Source organism: Prionailurus bengalensis, chromosome F2 (genome assembly GCF_016509475.1).
Source record: "Prionailurus bengalensis isolate Pbe53 chromosome F2, Fcat_Pben_1.1_paternal_pri, whole genome shotgun sequence".
NCBI classification, from domain to species: domain Eukaryota; kingdom Metazoa; phylum Chordata; class Mammalia; order Carnivora; family Felidae; genus Prionailurus; species Prionailurus bengalensis.
The window spans coordinates 16,515,099-16,538,494 of NC_057353.1; the positions used below are offsets into that span (position 1 = coordinate 16,515,099).

The 23,396-nt window shown below is 37.3% G+C and overlaps 1 protein-coding gene across 4 annotated transcripts in view; it reads left to right on the forward strand.

Annotated features, from left to right (window-relative positions):
• Nucleotides 1-23,396, forward strand: part of DNAJC5B (DnaJ heat shock protein family (Hsp40) member C5 beta) — an 84,040-nt gene that overhangs the window by 22,847 nt on the left and 37,797 nt on the right. For 2 of the 4 annotated variants that reach the window (XM_043602198.1, XM_043602197.1), the window contains one exon: nt 5,057-5,184. In XM_043602198.1, coding sequence (XP_043458133.1) covers nt 5,066-5,184 — 119 coding nt within the window. In that variant the 5' untranslated portion in view covers nt 5,057-5,065. Of the gene's footprint in view, nt 1-2,476; nt 2,587-5,056; nt 5,185-18,784; nt 18,882-23,396 lie in introns of those variants that run through there. The other 2 variants (XM_043602199.1, XM_043602200.1) reach the window with 2 other exon arrangements.

Genomic DNA, 23,396 nt, shown 5'->3' on the forward strand with positions numbered 1-23,396 from the left:
AATGTACCAAAAAGTAATTTAAGTTCAGAAGATTAAATATCATGTACTGGATGATCAAAATTAATTTACTTAATAATTTTGCATGACAACATTTTTTTCTACATTGGATGGCTAATAGATGAGGGACTATGAATAAATAATAAAGACCTGAATTTTACATTGGAGTATTAGAATTCAAAAGGCTACAAAAAAAGAATTCATAAATATTATATTTTACATAAGGAATTTAAAAAAGGTATGGCTCCATTATTTAGTTTAAGGTTATTTAAGGAGAGTTTTTAGATGTTTTGACTATCACTCTGTAGTTAGTATGTTCTCAGAGCATATATCTGTATTTATACATTTTTATACAACTAAGTTTTTCACTGAATTACACTGTTGCATTTGAAACTAGATGTCATCTACATCAATAATGTATGAAGTCTGGTTTCTATATCAGCATAGAGACAGGAAAGGAGCCATGTTGTTGCTATTTGATGTACAGAAGGCAAGTTTGCAGTTTTTTGGTCCCTTTATGTTATAGTCTGTAGAGTCCGCTAACAACTCACCACAGTGACCAACTATCTTTTTCTTGTGTTACAGTACTGATGCAAAAGCGCTTTTTTTTTTAGTACTTTAATCAACAGACTTCATCTGTTTGAAAGGCAATCTTTTGGGAATAGGGCAAAGAAGGTGAAACATAATAATTTCCAAACTCTTTACAACAACCCACTCTGAATATTGTTCAATCCATACCATAAAGCAAGTCAGCTACTGGATTTTATTTAGTAGGAATAGATTACAGTGTTATTGGATTTCTAAAACAGAAAAAAACATGATTTGAAAAAAATACATAAACCAAAGTAATAGCAAGTTTTCCTGGTGAGTTTCTATGTATGAAATTATTTGAGAGATAGAATCTGCCTTCCTTTTTTCCATTAGGAAGAGGAATGTGTATAGAAGTATAGATCCTAGGCTGTTTCCATGACTATTCTCTGGAAAGGATTAAGGGTAGCCCCCAACTGACCCCATCTCTCTTTTCTATACCTGGGATAAGTTTGAAGGGAGTAGTCTTAGAAAAAAAAAAAGTCCCAGTCACAATGTCAGAATGTCCTGCCTCCTCTTTCAGCCCCCAAACCCAGAAGTCGTCTTTTCTGTTGATTTATGCAAATAATGGTCAAGAAAGGCAATGGCTACCACGTCTATGCAGATCCAAGGTTAGGCTTACATGCGAGAGCTATAATAGAAATATATGCTAAGTTCTACGGAAATAAGTGATAGTATTATTATCAGCTCAGATTTCATCTTTTCTGTGAAGTTCTCCCTAACATTCTCATTCAAGTTAACCACTCATTTTTTATTTAGTTACCCAACAGACATTTATCACACACCTAATATATCCCAGGGACAATGTTGGGCCTCTGTTGGCAGAAAACAGAATCCCTGTCTTCCAGAAAATTCCTTCATCTATCCTCAGTATTTGTTCAACCTCTAAACAGTAGTTTCATTATTGGCTTACAGTTTTGTATCTCATGTTAGTCTGAAATCTCCCTAAAGACTTGGCCTGCGTTGCAGGCTTTGACTAAACAATTGAACTTCTGCTGTGAGTATTACCATAACCTGTTTAAAAGATTATCTTCCGTAACCTGTAAATCCTTTTCCTGGATTAGTGACAGCAAGACCCAAGTAGGAAGGAATCAAAGCTGGTCATGCAGCATGATACTCACAACTGTGGAAATTGTGCATGTTTTGTTAAAATTGATTTTAGGACCATCTGTTGATTTATGGGAGCCATGGCATCTGAGAGATGGGTGAAGAGTGAATACATTTTTTCCCTCAAATTGAAACTATTTCTTTGGAATGCTGAATACAAAGATAAATAGATAAAACAAAAATAACTATTTGTCTTATTTTTATTTCTTCTTAGTGTTCCTGAATAGCTCTCCACAAACTTTCTTTATGAAAGGGTCTTAGGATAGATTTATCACTGCTCCTTTTATCTGTACTAGTAATGTTTACACAATATATATAAATGAATCTGTTAGAATATCTTAGTATATTATTGTTATTTCCCCCAAAGTATTAATTCCCAAGTATCAGGAAGCCACATTCACTTTAAAGGATGAGTAGGTGCAATAATTTAAGATTAGCCTCCTTTGGAAGTGCTTGGGGAAGCCCTGGTGGTGTTTAATTGAGAGAGTACATGACACTTGGAATTTTGGTTAACAGTGACCAAAACCTAGTTAAAATATGCTTAAAAGAAAAAACATGTGTGTAAATTTGGGTATGGGGAGGAATTTTCTTGGTTCCATCTGAGGAAGAGTTGATTGACAAGCTGTGGGAGTGGAAGAGTTGCAAGTGCACCCTGAAACAACTAGAACCACGGGATTGAACTCTACTGGCTCTGTCTCCCCATCTTCTAGCCACTGCTCCTCTTCTTCAAATCAGTTTCAATTTCTGTCATTTCAGGCCAGCCAACAATACCTAAATTTTACATTTTACTGATTTTACCATCTGTGAGATTGTCCTATATATAAAAAAATGCTAGGGGAGGACTCTGATTGGTCTGCCTTGGTACCCACTCTTGGTCTACTCAACTGAGATCAGGTAAGACTGAGGCAAGTGTCAGGAAAGGCATATGTTGCAATAGGGACCTAAGCATTCCTCAGAGAAAGGACAACTAGTACACTAATAAGTAAAGTCTGCTACAATGATCTATGGCCCAAATTTCCCAAAAAGCATTTGTTAAGTTGGCTTAGATGATCTCTAACTCCATATCTTACAGTCCTAAAATTTCAATCATTAGTTGATATATTCTTAGTTTGTGACTCTGGGGATCTTGCTAACCAGTGACATCTTAAAATCTAAGAGAGACAAGTAGGATGACTGTGGCCCTACTCCTTGTCCACAAAGCCACACAGAAATCCCTACCTTCCAAACCCACTCATTTGTGGCATTTAGTATGACTTGTAGAAGCCTACTGGTTGCCTTCATTCCTGGCAACCACAGGTGTATGAATGGTGCAGAGTATCAGTATCCTGAGCATATCTCTGTGTGGTGGCAGTAGGACAGAGGAGACAGAGAAGGAAGTAGGGAGGGTGTCAGTTACTCAGGCAATTCTTCCTTCAATTGTGAATAATCAGCTGGTCTGTGGTTGCAGGATAGGGCTGACCTGTCAGCCTGGAATACAGAGATGAATGGCATACCCCAAGTCTTGAATTGCTTACTCCCTAGGAAGTTGTAATGGGTAGACAAGAAAGGTAAACTAGCACAACAATGAAAATAAGTGCTATAATTTACTGAATGGCTGCTAGTCAGTATGAGCATCAGTTAGATTTTGTTTTGTAGCTTGCAAAGTAAGGATTCCTTTTCCTCTTGGTGAAGGTCCTTGGGTGAACCAGGAATTTGGGAAGAGGCTCCTTCTGGCCTTTAGGGACACTCTTTTCACAGGTTGCTAATTGAGGAAGGAACAATGAGCTGTGCCACAAAACAAGCATTTGTCCTTGGTGCCTCTAGGCAAGATTTTTGCCTCAGTCTTCCTTTTCTTTTCTTTTTTTTTTTTTTTTAAATTTATTTTTTTGAGAGAGAGCGCAAGTGGGGTAGCGGCATTCACTCTTACAGCACTTGCTGTACAAGGCCCAACGCCAAGAAATGGACAATGATTTTCAAGGAACTTCTAGTCAGGGGAGCTTACAATCTAAGTAGCTTTTATTTTCCTTATTTTGTTTTTGTGGCAAAATTTAACATTTACTCTTTGAACTGTTTTTAAGGGTACTATTTAGTGACATCAAGTACAATCACAGTGTTTTCTAATCATCACTACTATTTCCAGAACTTCTTCATCATCCCAAACAGAAACTCTATGCCCATTAAATACTAATTCCCCATGTCCCCCAGCCCCTAATAACCTTTATTCTACTTTGTGTCTCTATAAATTTACTTATTCAAGATATCTCATATATGAGGAATTATACAATATTTGTCCTTTTGTAACTGATTTATTTCACTTAGTATAATGTTTTCAAGGTTCATCTGTGCTGTGGCATGTGTCAAAATTCCATTTCTTTTTATGGCTGAATAATATTCCATTGTGTGTATGTACCATATTTTCATTCACCTGTTGATGGACATTTGGATTGTCTCTACCTTTTGGCTATTATGAACAATGGTGCTATGAACAATGGTTTATGTCTTTGTTTCTTAATATATAAATACACTGAATTATTACAGCAACTCCATGATTTTAGGCACATTTCTATCTCCAGTTTACAGATAGGGAAGGTCATGCAGCTGGTCATGGCCAGGTCAAATCGACTACAGTGCACTCTCAGAATTACATACTGGGCTGCTTTTAATAAAAGTGGTTATCTTTTTCTATCCTGTGATGTGGGCTTTATTATCCTTTTATAAATGAAGGTTTAGAGAGATTAAGTGGTGGATACAGGTATGCCTCCAGGTATGCTTGCTTCTCTTCACCTTCCCTAGAGCCAAAGCATGGCAGGTAGATGGCTCCTTGGGTCAGATAGCCCAGCCCCTTCTTTATAAACCATAGGGAAAGGATCTATCTCAAGTGCAAAACCCATGAGCACTGTGGGGTCTTTGGCATCCATAGCTGCAGAGAAGTTCTAACCTGGCACTCAGATGATTTTTTCCCCCTGATATTTATAAAAGTTGTCTTTTATTGTAAAATGGAAGATTATTTCCATTGCCTAGCTAAATCGGGAAAACATACATAAAAGGAGCTATGCAAATTCTGGCAAACAAAAAAATCTGCATATGCCTGACCTGTGAGGATTCATTTTCAACAATTCTGAACTAGCTGGGTATTTAGATTACATTTCTAACCATGTGGACAAAGCCATATTCCATTTGCATGGCTGCCTATAGCCTTTAACACCCTGACTTGAAGCTCCACTTTTGGCTCTCCTAACCCTTTTCTCCTCTTCTTTTGTGGCTGGCACAAAAATGTATTTCAGATTGTCATTTTACAAAAGGTTAAAAATAAACTATCTTTTCTTTAGAGAGTGGGATCCAGTATGCATAACCTTCATGGCTATTTCCCCTCTTTGTTTTACAGCCTGAGAAAATGGCATGTAACATACCTAACCAAAGACAGCGGACTATGTCTACATCTGGAGAAGCTCTATATGAAGTCCTTGGTCTGCAAAAGGGAGCATCAAATGAAGAAATAAAGAAAACTTACAGGTACAGAGGAAGTTCAATGATGACATTTCTTATACTACTAGTGATAGTTATTTTGTGATAGGCATGTGCTCCCAATTAAAGACATAAACTTCTTGCCAAAACCAAGTCATCGGTGTTTTGAACCTGATGTTCCCTGTTCTACAAAATAGGCAGTTAGGAATAGACAAGTGTGACACTGACTTTTAAAAAGAATGCTCTCATGATTTGGGGCCTTAGGAAACAGAAGCCTGTGTTCTAGGCCTGCAGTGTCAGAGAGAGAGGTCACGGAGAATAACCAGGAGTTTTAACTTAACCCAAATGATAGACCATCATGGAATCTGGTAGAGGGATTTTAAAAAAGCTGGAGTGGGGGGAGCAGGGAGGGAGGCTTGTCACTATTCCTGTATTATACAGTATGCTTTTCAAGTCTTCAATTTTGATTTTTCATACCTGATCTTGTTCCAAGTTAGCTATTTTTGGGAAAAATTCAAATATGTTTTTCTTTAAAGCTCCAAGGAATAAAAAAAAAGTGTTGATTACAAAATAGTTTACTTACAGCACAAAATTTGGAAATTACTCAAAATGAAGACAATAACATTTATCCATAATTCTATCTCTAGCAGTAATTATTGATATTTTGTTTTTTTCTCGTTTTTTTTTTTTTGGTCTAGAAAAAATCAGATTGGATTCATTGATACCCTCTATCTTTTCCAAGGTTCTGTCATGAAAATATCTTGGTATTATTAAATATTGATTTTTTTAATGACCGCAGCCTATGGCTATTCTGTAATTATTTTATGAGATATTTTTTGAAGTTTAAGTTCTTTTAATTTTCCCCATACTTAATATCCCTGTACACAAATCATGATGCCTATTTCCAAGTATCTCATTATTTTCTTATTGAGGAATAAAGATCTGCCTTTAAAGAGAAAAAAATAAATGAAAATATAAAAGAAAGTTTCTCTTGATTTGACTTTGAATTAGGTTTTTAAAACTTATTGTACTTTATTTGACATATTGCAGTTTAGAATTTTTAAGTAGGCAAATTTCCTTTATGGATTTTGTTTTATTTATCATGTTTAAAAAGCCACTCTCAATTACAATAAAAATACTAACCCATGTCTTATTCCAGTACATTTATAACTTATTTTTATATTAAATCTTTGATCCATTTGGAGTTTATTTTGATGTAAGTAATGAAGGTAGGAGTCTAGATTTATTTTTTCACAAATCACTAGCCCACCAATATTTATTGTTTTCACTGTTTTTACCTACTGATGGGAAATTCTTTGGCTTTGGATTGGAACCTTCACCATGTGCTAAACTGTGGTACCTGAAATGCCTTCAAGAAGCATGTGCTGGAGAATAAATGACAGAGGTGAAATTGCCATTTGTATCCAAATAGTTACATGAAAATGGTCAAGGAGTTTAATCAAAGTCAATATCAATCTTCTAGTTTACATTTCACTTAAGGTGCTGGGGACAGTAAGTCTTCACTGTTTCACTGCTCCCCAGAGTTATTTAGGAGTGTGCCTAGGAGCTGCTCAGCCTCCTGTGGGTGGAAACCCATAGCTGAGAGTTACTAAACTTGACCCTTAAGGCTTCAGGCTGAGACACTATGCTGGAGGTGGGGGCTTGGAATCAAAGCAATTGCACGGGGGCGCCTGGGTGGCGCAGTCGGTTAAGCGTCCGACTTCAGCCAGGTCACGATCTCACGGTCCGTGAGTTCGAGCCCCGCATAGGGCTCTGGGCTGATGGCTCAGAGCCTGGAGCCTGCTTCCGATTCTGTGTCTCCCTCTCTCTCTGCCCCTCCCCCATTCATGCTCTGTCTCTCTCTGTCTCAAAAATAAATAAAACGTTAAAAAAAAAATTAAAAAAAAAAAAAAGCAATTGCACGGCAAGCTTACTACCTCTAAAGATGCTTCCCAAAATGAGAAAAGTGATATCTAACTACCTTGTAAACTTTAAAACCCACTTTACTTTACAAATGTGACTTTTAATTGCCTCAATTAATTTTGTAAGCTAAAATTTCAGGTCATATCCTAATTAAGGCACTAATTATGCTGAGTTGTTTGCAAGTTTAATAATTACAACCTAAAGTCTTTTCATGTAATCAGTGTCTTGCTATTAATTTTGTTTTAATGTCATACAAATATCATTTTTTTCAGCTGATTAAGGTGATAGTATGCTGCCAAAAGCATCTACTTCTATCTAAATTACACATTTGTATTCTGCAAGTTATTCAAAATGTATGAGCAGGCTGAAAATCCACTGAGAACATTATTCTTACATTTAGAGATCGGGATCAAAGCAGTCACAATACAGTGAAATTAAAAGTCAGTGAAAGTTGGGGTGCCTGGGTGGCTCAGTTGGTTAAGGGTCCGACTTCAGCTCAGGTCATGATCTCGTGGTCTGTGAGTTTGAGCCCCGCGTCGGGCTCTGGGCTGATGGCTCAGAGCCTGGAGCCTGCTTCCGATTCTGTGTCTCCCTCTCTCTCTGCCCCTCCCCTGTTCATGCTCTGTCTCTCTCTGTCTCAAAAATAAATAAACATTAAAAAAAATTTTTAAAAAGTCAGTGAAAGTTAATAAAATTACAAATTATTGAATCCATACACTGCTTGACCACTGTTGCAATTCTTGGTTGTGCCCCTGAAAGCAAATCTGAATTAGAAGATTTCCTTCTTCTTTTACATTTTATTTTTGACTAGATAACATATTCATCTGATTAAAATGAAAATATGCAAGCACATATACAAAAAAGAGTTTCTCTCCTGCCTCATATTCCCCAGATTCCCTCCTCAGGGAAGGCAATTTTTGTGTACCTGTCTAGAGAGATTTTAGGCCTATATAAGCTTACATAGAGACCTTCTGATCTGAGCAAAATGATGTAGACTTGTTTGTCTCTGCTTCTTCTTGCCAAGCATAACTAAAAGCTTTGGAAATAACATAAGAGACAACTAAAAGGTAGAAGGAGGAAGATGAATTAGTTAGGGACCAGAGGACCAAGGGAACAACACAGTGGCATGGCATTCAAGAGAAAGTAACCCAGACCCAGCCTTTCCTGACACCAAATCTAGCAAGAGAAGGCGGCCAAATAGCTTTATGCTTCCTCCAAACTGAGTAAGAGTCCTGCCAATAATTCTAGCCTAGAGGAAATAGCAAGGGGAACCAACTAAATGTTCCCCTAACAATAACCCACCAAAGAACTTTCCCACCAGGTAGAGACTCCCCTCTCCCAACCCAGAGACTCCACTTGACAGGGGACATTAGCAAGCAGGTTCCTGCCACTACAAGCACCCAGTCCCAAAAGTGCTTCTTGTCTCTGCAGGCTGGAGATTCCCTTCCCCCACCTAAAGGCACCAGGCCACTCATCTCGGAAAGCTCCTTCACTTTCTCAACTAGTACCAACAAGTACCAGTGGGGGTCCCAGAGGCAGGAGAGAAACCAAGAAGACCAACATAGTACTATCAAGTCTCTGAAAATTAGACTATCATTGGAACCACAGCCCATAAAAAGTAGGCTATAACCAATATGTTAAATCTAAACAGAGTAACGGTCTCTTAAAATAAAAAATTTAAGTAGGACCCAGAGTCTCCTCACTTAATAGCCAAAATGTCCAGATACGATTAAAATCATTTATCATACAAAAAAATAAAACAAACAAGAAAATCTCAACATGAATGAGAAAAGATAATCCTGTGATTCCCATACTGAGATGAACCAGAGATTAGAATTACCTGACAAGTAGCCATCATAAGAAAAATTCAACAAGCAATTACAAATGCTCTTGAAACAAGTGAAAAGGGAACATTTCAGAAAAGAGATAGGAATTATAAAAAAGAACCAATGAAAATTATAGCACTGAAAAATAATAGAAATAATAAAAACGACTGATGAGTTCAATAGCAGAGTGCAGCTTACAGAGGGTAGAATCAGTGAAGTTGAGGACAGATCCATAGAATTTACCCAATCTGGACAACAGAGAGAAAATAAACCAAAAACAAACAAGCAGGGCCTCAGGAACCTGTGAGACCATAACAAAAGATCCAACATTTGTAACATTGGTGTCCTAGAAGAAGAGAAAGATAATGGGACTGAAAGAATATTCAAAGAAATAATGACTGAAAATTTCCCAAATACAACAAAACATATAAATCCACAGATCGAGCAGCTAAGTGAATTAGAAATAGGATGAATTCAAAGAAATCCATGCCCAGACACATCGTAATTACACTTCTGAAAACTAAAGACAAAGAAAATATCTTGAAAGCAGCCAGAAAGAAACAACACATTACCTATAGGGGGACGCCAATTCAAAAGACAACAGATTTCTCATCTGAAATAACAGAGGCCAGAAGAAGTGATACACTGTTTTTCAAGTGCTGAAAGAAAATTACTGTAAACTGCAAATTCTGTATTTGATGAAACTATACCTCAGGAATTAAGGGGAAATAAAGACATTCTCACATGAAGGAAAACTAAAAGAATTTGTCACTTAGCCAGATTTATTCTTCAAGAATGGCTAAAGGATGGGGCGCCTGGGTGGCGCAGTCGGTTAAGCGTCCGACTTCAGCCAGGTCACGATCTCGCGGTCCGTGAGTTCGAGCCCCGCGTCGGGCTCTGGGCTGATGGCTCAGAGCCTGGAGCCTGTTTCCGATTCTGTGTCTCCCTCTCTCTCTGTCCCTCCCCCGTTCATGCTCTGTCTCTCTCTGTCCCAAAAATAAATTTAAAAAAACGTTGGAAAAAAAAAATTAAAAAAAAAAAAAAAAGAATGGCTAAAGGACATATTACAAAAGAAATAATAAAGGAAGAAATCTTGCATCATTAGGAAGTAAGAAAGAGCAATGGAAAGGCAGAAATATAGGTAAATACAATATACTATCTCCAGAAATTTTCTAAATTATATATGACAATTGGCACAAAAATTATAACACTATCTGATACTCAAGACAATGATATTTAAAAGTGAGGAGGATATGGAAACCTAAATGAAAAGTTTCTGCACTTCACTCAAATTGGAAAACATTGCTATCAGTAGAATGTGATGAGTTGTATATATATATATATATATATATATATATATATATATGTATATATATATTCAACCACTAAGAAAACTATACAAAGTAATACACTTCAAAACACTATAATAAGGCTCTTCAGCTCTGGGAGATTTCATTGAGGTTCTAGCCACAGATTTCCAAGGATGCCCTTATGTACCCAGACTCCCAGCCCTGAATAGTACACTGTGGTGGCTCAAGATGCATCCCTATCATAGCCCTAAAACAAAGCTACCTGATTGTGTTCTCTTTGGTAACTTGAATGAGGTAAATATAGTTCACCATTCTACTGCTGCTCAGCAAGCACTTCAGGTGTGTAATTAGATCCTTCTTTTTTTGGTACTGACTGACACATAAAAATCCTTCACTCCAAATCCAGTAGATTGTTGATCTACACATACTGTTACCCAATTATAATGAAGCCAGGAAGGCTGATCAGAGCATGTAGCATGTAGTATGTCTAGACTCTCTTAGATTCTTAATGACTTCATAACAACAAGTCTAGTTCATTATTCAACAAATATTTATTGAGCACTGTTTTAGGCACTGAGAAAAGTGCAGTGAAAAAAGATGAAATCCCTACATTCTTGAAGCCTATATTCTGGGCTGGGGGAGTAGGGAGGCCTAAAAATAGCTAAATAAACTATACAGCCTAGTAGATATTGGCAAGTACTATGGAGAAAAGCGAAGCAGGTAGTATTGATTTTAACACTAAAATCCCTCTGTTGCAGTGCATTTTAAGTATAACGTAGCAGTTAAGAATGTAGGGTATGAAGTCAGAAAGACCTGGATTCAAACCCTTTCTCTTAACCTCATTTTATTCATAAGTAAAATGCAGATAACAGTACTGACCTCAGAGGGTTGTTAGGTTTGAATGAGGTGATACATGTAAAGTGTTTAGCCAAGTTTTGGGACACAGTTACTGGGCATCACAAAAAAATACATAAGGCATCAGAGAAAAAGGCCTATAGAATGGCATTCTTCAAAGTTAGCTGGGGTATGAATACAAGGAGACTCTCCAAGGAATATGTGTGTGTGTGTGTGTGTGTGTGTGTGTGTTTGTGTGTGTGTGCGCACGCGTGTGCACGCTTCCAAGTGCATGTGTGAGAGTGTGTGCATGTGTGTATGTGCATATGGGTGACTGTGTGTTTACATTCTGTGACATTTAAATTCTAGTGAATACATTTAAAAGAGTGTTAACAACTATTTTATTTTAACATGTTAATGTCTGTAATATGCTGAAAATTACACCTTTGCATCTGTTTTATCTTACAAAAAATTTAGATACCAAGTTAAAAATGTTGAAGGGACAATTTCTCAAAATTACTTTAAGGAACACATAAGCCAAAAATTAGAATCTAATTGAGAGAGAGAGAGAGAGAGAGAGAAAGAGAAAGAAACCTAAACATCATACCCAAAATGATTACAAGGAGCCATTTAGGTAAATTTGAGAGAGGCCTGAGGGCCTTCCCCGAGGCCCTTTGTAGGTCCGATGTTGTTCAATCAGAGCATAAAACCCTCACAGGTTGTGAAATTCACCCTTGTTTTCTCCCTCTCACATTCCATGAATTCCCTGAGGTCAGGCATTATGTCTTGTCTTCCACTGCACTTTTATTAGTTCTAGCTAATATTTACCAAATTCAAAAATGCTTTGGTCAACAAAATGATTTTGCCTGTGGTATATGTCTGTGTCTCTTTAATTACATTCTCAGCTTCTTCAGGACCATTTCTCAAGGGTTTTGTCACCTAGATGAACGGGGAGTCATTCACTGACCCAGTAAAGAGAGGGACAGCTCACCAAAGAAAGACCATAGTTTCAGATTGGGACACGGTGCATTTTTTTTATGGCTATAAGACCTTCAGGTAAAATGTAGTTAGGGGATAAAAAAGGGAAAACTCTGAGAAAATAGAGCCAGTTATGTAATATAGAGAATGTGAGTCTTGAGTATTCAAAATCTCATATGCAGCTTAAATGTTAGTTTTTATTTACACTGATGTGTGCATTTTTGTAACAAGATTAAGTTACAAGATTAAGTAACAAGTTTAAAATGTTGAAAGGACAATTTCTCAAAATTATTTTAAGAATAGATTAATATGCCCAAAAAGGAAGCCACCTGGTTCTTCTAGTGTTTTGGGGACAAGAGCCTAGCAAAGTGCTGGCCTACTAGATGAGAAATCAGACAAAGATCTAGCCCTTCCTTAGCCCCTCAGAATACCACAAAATCAGAGCGAGCTAGTTTTATACATTAGCACCTGGGTTTCTGTGCTTCATGAAAGTGCTGAATTTATCCTCGTTGATGAGGTACCAAATATCCTGGTTCACAGGGCAGCAGGGACTTGATTTTTCTATTGCATTCAATTTCACATGGAACATTCTGGAAATCATCCTCCATCTCTGAAGAGGTGAGTTCTCAGAGTAGACCAACATGAAGCAAATGTTATGTTCACAAGAAGCAGGAAAGTGTGTCATTTCCATAGTGATCTATGGCAACCTCAATCTGTGGTGCTCTTATCCATCTTTATTAGCAATTATAGGTCAAAACAGAGGCTGCTTATGAATAAAGTGTAAATGTCAGGGGAATGCATAGCTAATAGAAGAATTGTAAATATTTACAAGGCAAAGTGATGATTCAAGCTCACAAGATAAACTGAAATTAATCTCTATCAGTACTAATTTGTTTCCTGAATTCTAAAACCTTCCACTAAAAAGAAGAGTATATGAGGCTATGTCAGTTATCTTTCAGGTCAGGGGCATATCCTCCTTCTCCCATGGAAAATCTACTTGGTCCTCCCAGTTCTTCATGCAACTTCATCTGTTCCTAGGCACTACAATCATTATGATCAATGACTTTTCTTTCCATTCATTCATTCAATGCCTATTTGTATTGGATACTTATTTATATTATACTATGAGAAAATGAATATAAATATCTATCTATATATCTGTAACTACCTGAATACATGTAATTTGTACCACTTAAAAATCTTACCTTATAAAGAGTTAGACTTAGTAAGGTTAAAAGATATATACAGAATGACAAGCAAAATAAGGGAGACTGTGGTGAGTAAAATAGACTGACTTGAGTATAGAGTTCATATTAATCATTTAAACGAAAGTGAATGCTTCACTCCATCATTCATTCTTGTCCTAGGTACTGTGCCAGTATCTATAAGGAAATCATTGTCACTGACCTCATGTAACTTGAGATATAATGCAGGAAACAGAAATGAATCAAATGTTGATAAAAATTAGTATATAATTACCAATGAGATAAAATATTTTGGGGAAAAAAAGCATTGCTCCATGAGAATTTATAACAAAGAAGCTAATTTTGGACTCAGGAGTATGGAAGTCTTCCCTGAGAAAGTGAATGCAGTCTTTCTTCACTTATTCATTCTTTTTTCTTTTTGCTCCTCTGACTGGATAATTTCCAATGTCCTATCCTCCAGGTTGCTGATTCTTTCTCCTACATGATTGAGTCTACTTTTGAACTCTCTATTGAATTCTTCAGTTCAGTTACTGTATTTTCAACTCTAAGCTTTCTGTTTGGATTTTTTGATGGTTGCTATTTCTTTCTCAAATTTCTCATTTTGTTCATGTGCTGTTTTCCTAATTTTGTTTGTTTAGGTTTTCTTTTAGTTCACTAAACTTCCTTAAAGAGATTATTCCAAATTCTTTGACCATTCATAGATCTCCATTTCTTTAGGATCAGTTATTAGAACTTTATTAGTTTCCTTTGATGGTGTTATATTTACCTGATTTTTCATGATCCTTGATTCGTTTCTTTGGTACCTGTGCCTTTGAGTAGTGGGATTCCTATTCCAGACTGTACAGGTTTGCTTTGGCAAAAACAGTTTTTCACCAGTCAACTAAATTTGGGTGTATCTGCTGATGATGTTTTTGAGCAAGTGGGGCCTCCTATTATGGCCTAGTTGGGGGTAAAGCCACTGTCTGGGCTCTGAGGACAAGCAAGAGGGTCTGTGCCACTGGCTAAGAACAGCTGAATGGGACCATTGGCTTGGTTTCCTACCCAATCAAGGGGTGTAGAATAGGCTCTGCAGTTGTCTGAATTTTCTGGTCAGGCTTACTAAATGGTCAGGACTGGGCATTGTATTCAGTGGTAGATGGGTTTATGAATTCGCTTCCCTGACCTGGCAGAGCAGCAGACCAGGGCTCAGGGCTTATACAACTCTTTTGGGGGCCCAAATCAAGCCTGAGTGTGCACTGAATTCCCTGGTTATGTAAGGCCACTGGTTTTGCTCCACAGATGATAGAAGTTTCAGGGTATGTTCCCTGTTCAAGTGCCACTGTACAGAGGGCTATTGAATGTACTAGGCAACTTCTGTGTGCTCTGGTTAGCTTCCTTGGTAGGACAGGCTGAATGCTATATTTAGTGATGAGCAGGTCTATGAATTAGATTTCCTGAACAGGCACAGTAGGGGGAGTAGCTCTAAAACTAGTACATTTCTTTGTTGTCTTAAGTCAACCTAAGCTCCCCAAGCTCCCCGGCCAAACAGGGCTACTGGATTTACCCTGCAAACTATTGTCTCTGTCTTCTCTTCTCTCTGCTCAAACGGTGCTAGGCTGCACAGCTTCAAGTTGTTGCTGGCCCTCTGGTCAGATGGGGCTGGAGAACTTTCTCCACAAGGGGTGGGGTTATATCTCAGCCCCCTTGCTGAGACAGGTGGGAATGGGAGTGGATGATCCAGGCTCCTCTCAATTTCCCAAACAGACTCTAGTTGAGAGAGGCCAGGTACTACCCTTAGCCTTTCCTTTCAATTAATATGCCTACCTGTGCACAACACAGGAAGCCTCCATGCCTGGTACTGGCATTGCTCTGCAGGTGATCAGCTCTGCCTGTCTACTTCTTGGCTCGAGTGCCACTGGGCTACACAGCTTTCAGGAGTTGTCAACAGCCTTTCTGATCAGATGGGGATGAAGGCATTCCCCACAGAAAGTGAGGCTGTGACTCAGCACCCTGCCTGGGTAAAAGCAAACCAATCTCTAGGCCTGGCAAAACTCCTCATTTGAGGATCCAAATCAGGCAAATCTGGACCCTGCCAGGTTCCCTGGTCAGAGTGCACCCCCAACTTAGTTCTGCAAATGAGCAAAACTGCTGGTTAGGATTACAACTTGGGCACTGCAGGTATGAACTCAGTCTCCCAAGTTCTATGTGCTGGTTCTTGTAATTCCCTTACTCCTTCATCATTACAGTAAGATTCCCAGTGCCTGGGCCCCAAAGAATCCCTTGCAATACTTGTGATTCAAGACTAGAGGAGAGCTCCTATAAAGTGACCCACAAGGCTGGGGGAGATTGGTTGTCTCCCCCTGGGTTCTCTTCATCCACTGGAGGAACCTGAGGCTCAGGGAGACCTATCCACTTGGGGTTGTGCTGTCTTAGGGAGGGGGCAATGTGGTTAATGTGTAACCACTTCTCTTCCCTTCTAATGAAGTTTGTCTTGGTCTGAGGTGCAGGGGAGTGCTTCAGCCTCACCCCCATGTTCTAGGATTCTCTCAGTGTTGTCTTTTTTAAAAATAGATGTTAGTAGTTGTTCTTTCAAGGGGAAGTGAAGTCAGGAACCACCTATGTCAACATCTTGGTGACATCACTTCTATACTGCCTTGATTTTATTACAATTTACACCAATTTCTTGAAGGTAATAAAAAAAAAGCCAGAAGGGCAAGGCCAAGAGCCACAATGAAGCAATGATAACAAGAATAATAAAAATAACCAATATAAATGGAATACTTATTATGTGCCATGCACTGTGTTCAGTGATTTGTATTCATTTTTCTATTTAATTCTCACATCTCTAGTGTAGGTACTTTGTTATATTCATTTTACAGTTTTCTCAACCTCCTATAAGGGTAAGTTAAGTAGCTGTCCAAAGTTACACAGCAGTACATAGTGGAGTTAATACTGGCACTGGGTTGTCTTACTCTAGAACCCACTGCTCTCAATTACTACATCTTTGATTTTAGAACAGCTCCCATGAATCCCAAAGATTCAAAGACCAGATTCTGAGTGATGAGTCATTCTGGAAAATGGAGTAAAGGTTAATGTCTGAGAAGAAAGTCTAGGGATGAAATTCAGGATTCTTATCCCCAGTTGGGATTTAAAGATGGAAGTAGGGAGAGGAATCCAGAATGAGCATAGAGTTTTAAGTTACAAACAATGTGGGTAAGTGGGTCCACTATTGGGACAGCCTGGGAATGACTGTACATCCCAGCGAATATGATATCTGTCCTTTCACTAGACAGAGTAGCTTTTGGTACTGACAGCAAGGTTCTGTATATTTGATAGTTAAAAGAGTAAGATCTTCCAAGGAATCCTTATAGGTCATAAGGTAAGGCAATGCACCTTTTCCTGGCAATACTATTAAGTCCAATTGCTTCTTAAGTCATCTGTTGATAAACTAAAATCATGTCATCATTCAGCATATGTTACCTTCCAATATTCTGCACCTTTAGCTATGCCTGATGGACTAAGTGCTTAATAAATAACTGATAAATAAATTCATGAATAAAATCATAAATGAGAAAAAGCAATGTTTGTCTTCTTGTGTGCTTTAGCAATGGGCATTGAGCCAAATAATCTCATATGGTAATTGAAAGAAATTACGTGAACATAAATTTAAAGGTAGGGGTATGAAGGTACAACACTGTTAGACTTCATTAAAAATTGTTAATCTATTAGGTACCAAAATATTCCTTAAATCTTCTTAATGTCTATCAGTATTCTCCTAACAGAAGCATAAATAATCCAAGTATACTTTCAAATGAATATGTTTTCCATAAACTTCAATACATTTTACTGAAATTGGTATAGATATTAAAACTATCAGTAGATGATTATGACAGTGAAAGTGGTGGAATAAGGAACTCTAAAAGTCAGCTCTTCCATAAAAACAACTAAAAATCTGAAAAGAACTGTCAGAATCAAACTTTTCAGAATCTGGAAATTAACCAAAAGCCTATGGCAATTGAGCTGTACTTATATATATATTTTAACATTAACTATTGATAAGAATGGTGATTTTCAGGGCATTTTAGGTTGCCTTAGTCCCATACCCTGCTTCTCAGCTCAGTGGTAAACTTGAAAATAACTGCTAGCACTCCCAGTAAGAATACTAGTAGTGGTACCAGAGGATTGCAAAAAGACCTAATTTTCAAATAATTATCATTTGTTAATCTGTGTGGGCTCTCTGAAAAACCCACTCAAAAGGCTTGTCTTTTCTCACCTAAATCAAATTGTGTCAGCGCTAAAGCTGACATGAGAGGGCAGGGGGGATATTTGTTGAAAATATTTATAGGAAAATTTTTAGTTATTGATACCTGAGGTAATGGATAACAGTTGGCACAACAGTAAACTTACTAAAAAAAAACTTGGGAGAAAAGGCTGAGGAATGAGATGTTTTGGGGAAGTAGGGCTTTGAAAAGTTCTGACATATCCCAGGGAATCTAGAAGCTCCTCACCTGCTCACAGGTGTGCATACACTCAGGAAAGACCAGAGAAAGAACTCAAGAACTAGGGTTGCCTGGGGGGCTCAGTCAGTTAAGCGTCCAACTTTGGCTCAGGTCATGATCTCATGGTTCGTGGGCTCGAGCCCCATGTCAGACTCTGTGCTGACAGCTCAGAGCCTGGAGCCTGCTTCAGATTCTGTGTCTGTCTCTCTCTCTCTGCCCCTCCCCCACTCAAGCTCTGTCTCTCAAAAATAAACATTAGAAACAAAGAAATATATATATACATATATATATATGTATATATATGTATATATATGTATATATGCCTAACAACAAAGCCCCAAAATGCATGCAGAAAAACCTGATGGAACTAAAGGGAGAGACAGATAGTTCAACAATTGTAACTGGAGACTTCAACACCTCACTTTCAATAGTGGACAGAAAAACTAGGCAGAAGATCAGCAAGGAAGCATAAGACTTGTACAATACTAGAAATCAACTAGAATTACTAGACATCTATAGAACACTCTACCCAATAATACAAGTACATGTGGGATATTCTCCAAGTTTAACAATGTTAGGCCACAAAACAAGTATCAATAAATTCAGAAACATTTAAGTCAAACGAAGTACGTTCTCTTGTCACAATGGAATAAAATTTGAAATCAATAACAGAAGGAAATTTGCAAAATTCAGAAACATGTAGAAATTAAACAATACACTCCTCAATAACTAATGGGTCAAAGAAGAAATCACAGGGTAAATTGGAAATACTATGGGATCAATGAAAGAAAAAACATATCATACCAAAACATATGGGATGCAGTGAAAGCAATTCTCAGAAGGGAATTTAGAATGGCAAATGCCTACATTCAAAAGGAAGAAAGATCTTAAATAATTTAAACTTACATTTTAAGAAACCAGAAGAATCACAAACTAGACCAAAAGCAGGAGGGAAAAAAGAATAGTGAATATTAGAGTGGAAATAAATAAAATAGGGAATAGAAGAATGAGAAAATCCACAAAACCCAAAACTGGTTATTTGAAAATACGGACAACATCAAAGTCGTTGCAAATGACAAGATTTTCTTCTTATTCCAGACTATGGAGAGAGCACCAATGTCCATCAACTGATGAATGGATAAAGAAGATGTGGTGTATATATACAATGGAATATTACTCAGCCATCAAGAAGTATGAAATCTTGTCATTTGCAATGATGTGATGGAGCTTGAGTGCATTTTGCTAAGTGAAATAAGTCAAACAGAAAGACAAATACCCTATGATTTCACTCATTTGTGGAATTTAAGAAACACAAAATATGAATATATGGGAGGGGGAAAAAAGAAAAGAGAGAGAAACAAACCATAAGAGACTCTTAAAGATACAGAACAAACTGAGGGTTGATGGAGGGAGGTGGGTATGGGATAAGCTAGATGGGTGAAGGGTGTTGAGGAGGACACTTGTTGTGATGAGCACGGGGTGTTGAATGTAAGTGATGAATTACTGAATTCTATTCCTGAAACCAATATTGCACTGTATGTTAACTAACTAGAATATAAATAAAAATTTGTAAAGAAAAAAAGAAAAAGATATTCCATGCTCATAGGTTGGAAGATTTAATACTGTTAAAATGTCCATACAACTGAAGGCAATCTACAGATTCAATGCAATACCTATCAAAATTCCAATAGCATTTTTCACATAAATAGAACAAAAAATCTTCAAATTTGTTTGGAAGCACAAGAGATGCATAATAGCCAAAGCAATCTTGAGAAAGAAGAACAAAGTTGAAAGTATCATGCTTTGTGATTTCAAGCTATGTTTACAAAGCCTATAATAATTAAAATAGTTCAATATTGGCATAAAAACAGAAACAGATTCATGGATACAATAGAGAGCTCAGGAATAAATCCAGGCACATATGGCCAATTAACTTACAACAAAAGAAGCAAGAATATACCATGGGGAAAGAACAGTCTCTTCAACAAATAGTGCTGGGAAAACTGGAAAGCTACATGCAAAAGAATGAAACTTGACCACCATCTTACACCACACACAAACATCACCTCAAAATAAATTAAAGATCTGAACGTAAGACCTGAAATCCTAAAACTCCTAGCAGAAAACTTAGGCAGTAAACTCTTGGACATGGATCTTGGTGATGCTTTCTGGATTTTTCAACAAAAGCAAAAGCAACTAGAGCAAAAATAAACAAGTGGGACTACATAAAACTAAAAAGATTTTGTATAGCAAAGGAAACCATCAACAAAATGAGAAGTCAACTTACCTAATGAAAGAAAATATTTGCAAATCATATGTCCATTAAAGGATCAATATCCAAAGTTTATAAAGAAAATGTAAAACTCAATAGCAAACAACCAAACAATCTAATTTAAAAATGGGAAGAAGATCTGATTAGATAATTTTCCAAGAAGATCTACAGATGGTCAACAGTTATAGGAAAAGATGCTCATCACTAATAATTGGGAAAATGCAAATCAAAACCACAGTGATATACTAATAACAAAGTAGCAGAAAGAGAAATTAAGAAAACAATCCCATTTAAAATTGCACCTAACAGCCTCCCCAAATCTAGGAATAAACCTAACCAAGGAGGTGAAAGACCTTTGACAACTATAAAATCTTGATGAAAAAACTGAAGATGGCACCAAAAAATGGAGAGATATACATGATTATGTATTAGAAGAATTAATATCATTAAAATGTCCATACTACCTAAAGCAATCTACAAGTTGAGTGCAATCCCTATCAAAATACCAACAGAATTTTTACAGAACTAGAACAAATAATATTAAAATTTGTATGAACTATAGACTCCCAAATAGCCAAAGCAATCTTGAGGAAGAAGAACAGAGCTGGAGATATCATAATCCCAGATTTCAAGATATACTACAAAGCTGTAGTAATCAAAACAGTATGGTACTGGCTCAAAAATAATACAACATAGAACAAAATAGAGTGCCCAGAAATAAACCCATGCGTATATGGTCAATTAATCTATGACAAGGGAGGCAAAAACATACAATGTGGAAAAGACAATCTCTTCAATAAATGATGTTGGGAAATTAGACAGCTACATGCTAAAGAATGAAACTGGACCATTTTCTCACATCATACACAAAAATAAACTCAAAGTGAATTAAAGACCTAAATGTGAGACATGAAAGCATAAAAAACTCCTAAAAGAAAATTAGGCAGTAATCTCTTTGACATGGACCCTAGCAACACTTTTCTACATATGTCTCCTCAGGCAAGGGAAACAAAAGCAAAAATAAACTACTGGTATGACAGCAAAATAAAAAGGTTTTGCACAGTGAGGGAAACCATCAACAACATGAAAGGGTAACCTACTGCATGGGAGAAGATACTCACAAATGACATATTGGATAAGGGGCTAATATCCAAAATATATAAATACTTATGCAACACAACATGAGAAAACAAATAATCCAATTAAAAACTAGGCAGAGGACCTAAATAGACATTTTTTTCCCCAAAGAAGACCTACAGATAGCCAACAGACACATTAAAAGGTACTTAACATCACTAATCATCATGGAAATGCAAATCCAAACCACAATGAGATATCATCTTATAACTGTCAGAAAGGCTAGAATCCAAAACACAAGAAATAACAAGTGTTGGCAAAGATATGGAGAAAGACCGCCCTTGTGCACTGTTGGTGGGAATGCAAATTGGTACAGCCAATGTGGAAAACAGCATGGAAGCTCCTCAAGAAATTAAAAATAAAAATACAGTAAGATTCGGTAATTCCACTACTGGTATTTATCCAAAGGACATGAAAACAATAACTTGAAAAGACATGCATCCCTGTTTACTACAGTTATTTACATTAGGCAACATATGGAATCAATGCAAGTATGCATTAATAGATAAATGGATGAACAAAGCTGTAATCATCAAGACAGCATGGTATTGGCACAAGAACAGACACATAGACCAATGGAATAGAATAGAGACTCCAGAATTGGACCCACAAAAGTATGGCCAACTAATCTTTGACAAAGCAGGAAAGAATATCCAGTGGGAAAAAGACAGTCTCTTTAACAAATGGTGCTGGGAGAACTGGACAGCAACATGCAGAAGAATGAAACTAGACCACTTTCTTACACCATTCACAAAAATAAACTCAAAATGGATGAAGGACCTGAATGTAAGGCAGGAAACCATCAAAACCCTAGAAGATAAAGCAGGAAAAAATCTCTCTGACCTCAGCTGCAGTAATTTCTTACTTGACACATCTCCAAAGGCAAGGGAAACAAAAGCAAAAATGAAGTATTGGGACCTCATGAAGATAAAAAGCTTCTGCACTGCAAAGGAAACAGTCAACAAAACTAAAAGGCAACCAACGGAATGGGAAAAGATATTTGCAAATGACATATCGGGCAAAGGGCTAGTATCCAAAATCTTTAAAGAACTCACCAAACTCCACACCCAAAAAACAAATAATCCAGTGAAGAAATGGGCAGAAGATATGAATAGACACTGCTCTAAAGAAGACATTCAGATGGCCAACAGGCACATGAAAAGATGTTCAACGTCACTCCTCATCAGGGAAATACAAGTCAAAACCACACTGAGATACTACCTCATGCCAGTCAGAGTGGCTAAAATGAACAAATCAGGAAACTATAGATGTGGAGAGGATGTGGAGAAATGGGAACCCTCTTGCACTGATGGTGGGAAGGCAAACTGGTGCAGCCACTCTGGAAAACAGTGTGGAGGTTCCTCAAAAAATTAAAAATATAACTACCCTATGGCTCAGCAATAGCACTGCTAGGAATTTACCCAAGGGATACAGGAGTGCTGATGCATAGGGGCACTTGCACCCCAGTGTTTATAGCAGCACTTTCAACAATAGCCAAATTATGGAGAGCCTAAATGTCCATCAACTGATGAATGGATAAAGAAATTGTGGTTTATATACACAATGGAATACTATGTGGCAATGAGAAAAAATGAAATATGGCCTTTTGTAGCAACGTGGATGGAACTGGAGAGTGTTATCCTAAGTGAAATAAGTCATACAAAGAAAGACAGATACCATATGTTTTCACTCTTATGTGGATCCTGAGAAACTTAACAGAAGACCATGAGGGAGGGGAAGGGGAAAAAATAAAGTTAGAGAGGGAGGGAGCCAAACCATAAGAGACTCTTAAAAACTGAGAATAAAATGAGGGTTGATGGGGGGATGGGAGGGAGGGGAAAGTGGGTGATGGGCATTGAGGAGGGCACCTGTTGGGATGAGCACTGGGTATTATATGGAAACCAATTTGACAATAAATTTCATATTAAAAAAACTCAAAAAAAGAAGATGTACTGTATATGTATATATATTATGGTATATATGTATGTATGATATGATGCATATATAATGTGTATATAACATATATGTATATACATATATAATGGAATATTACTCAGCTATAAAAAAGAATGAGATCTTGTCATTTGCAACAACATGGATGGATCTAGAGGGTATTATACTTAAGGAAATAAGGTAGAGAAAGACAAATACTGTGATTTCACTTATATTTGGAATCCAAAAAACAAAACCAAACAACAAACAAACAAAAAAGAAGCAGAAATAAACCCCTACAGAAAATGAACTGATGATTGCTGGGGGTGGGGGGTGGGCAGGGGAGGCAGAATGGGCAAAACGGG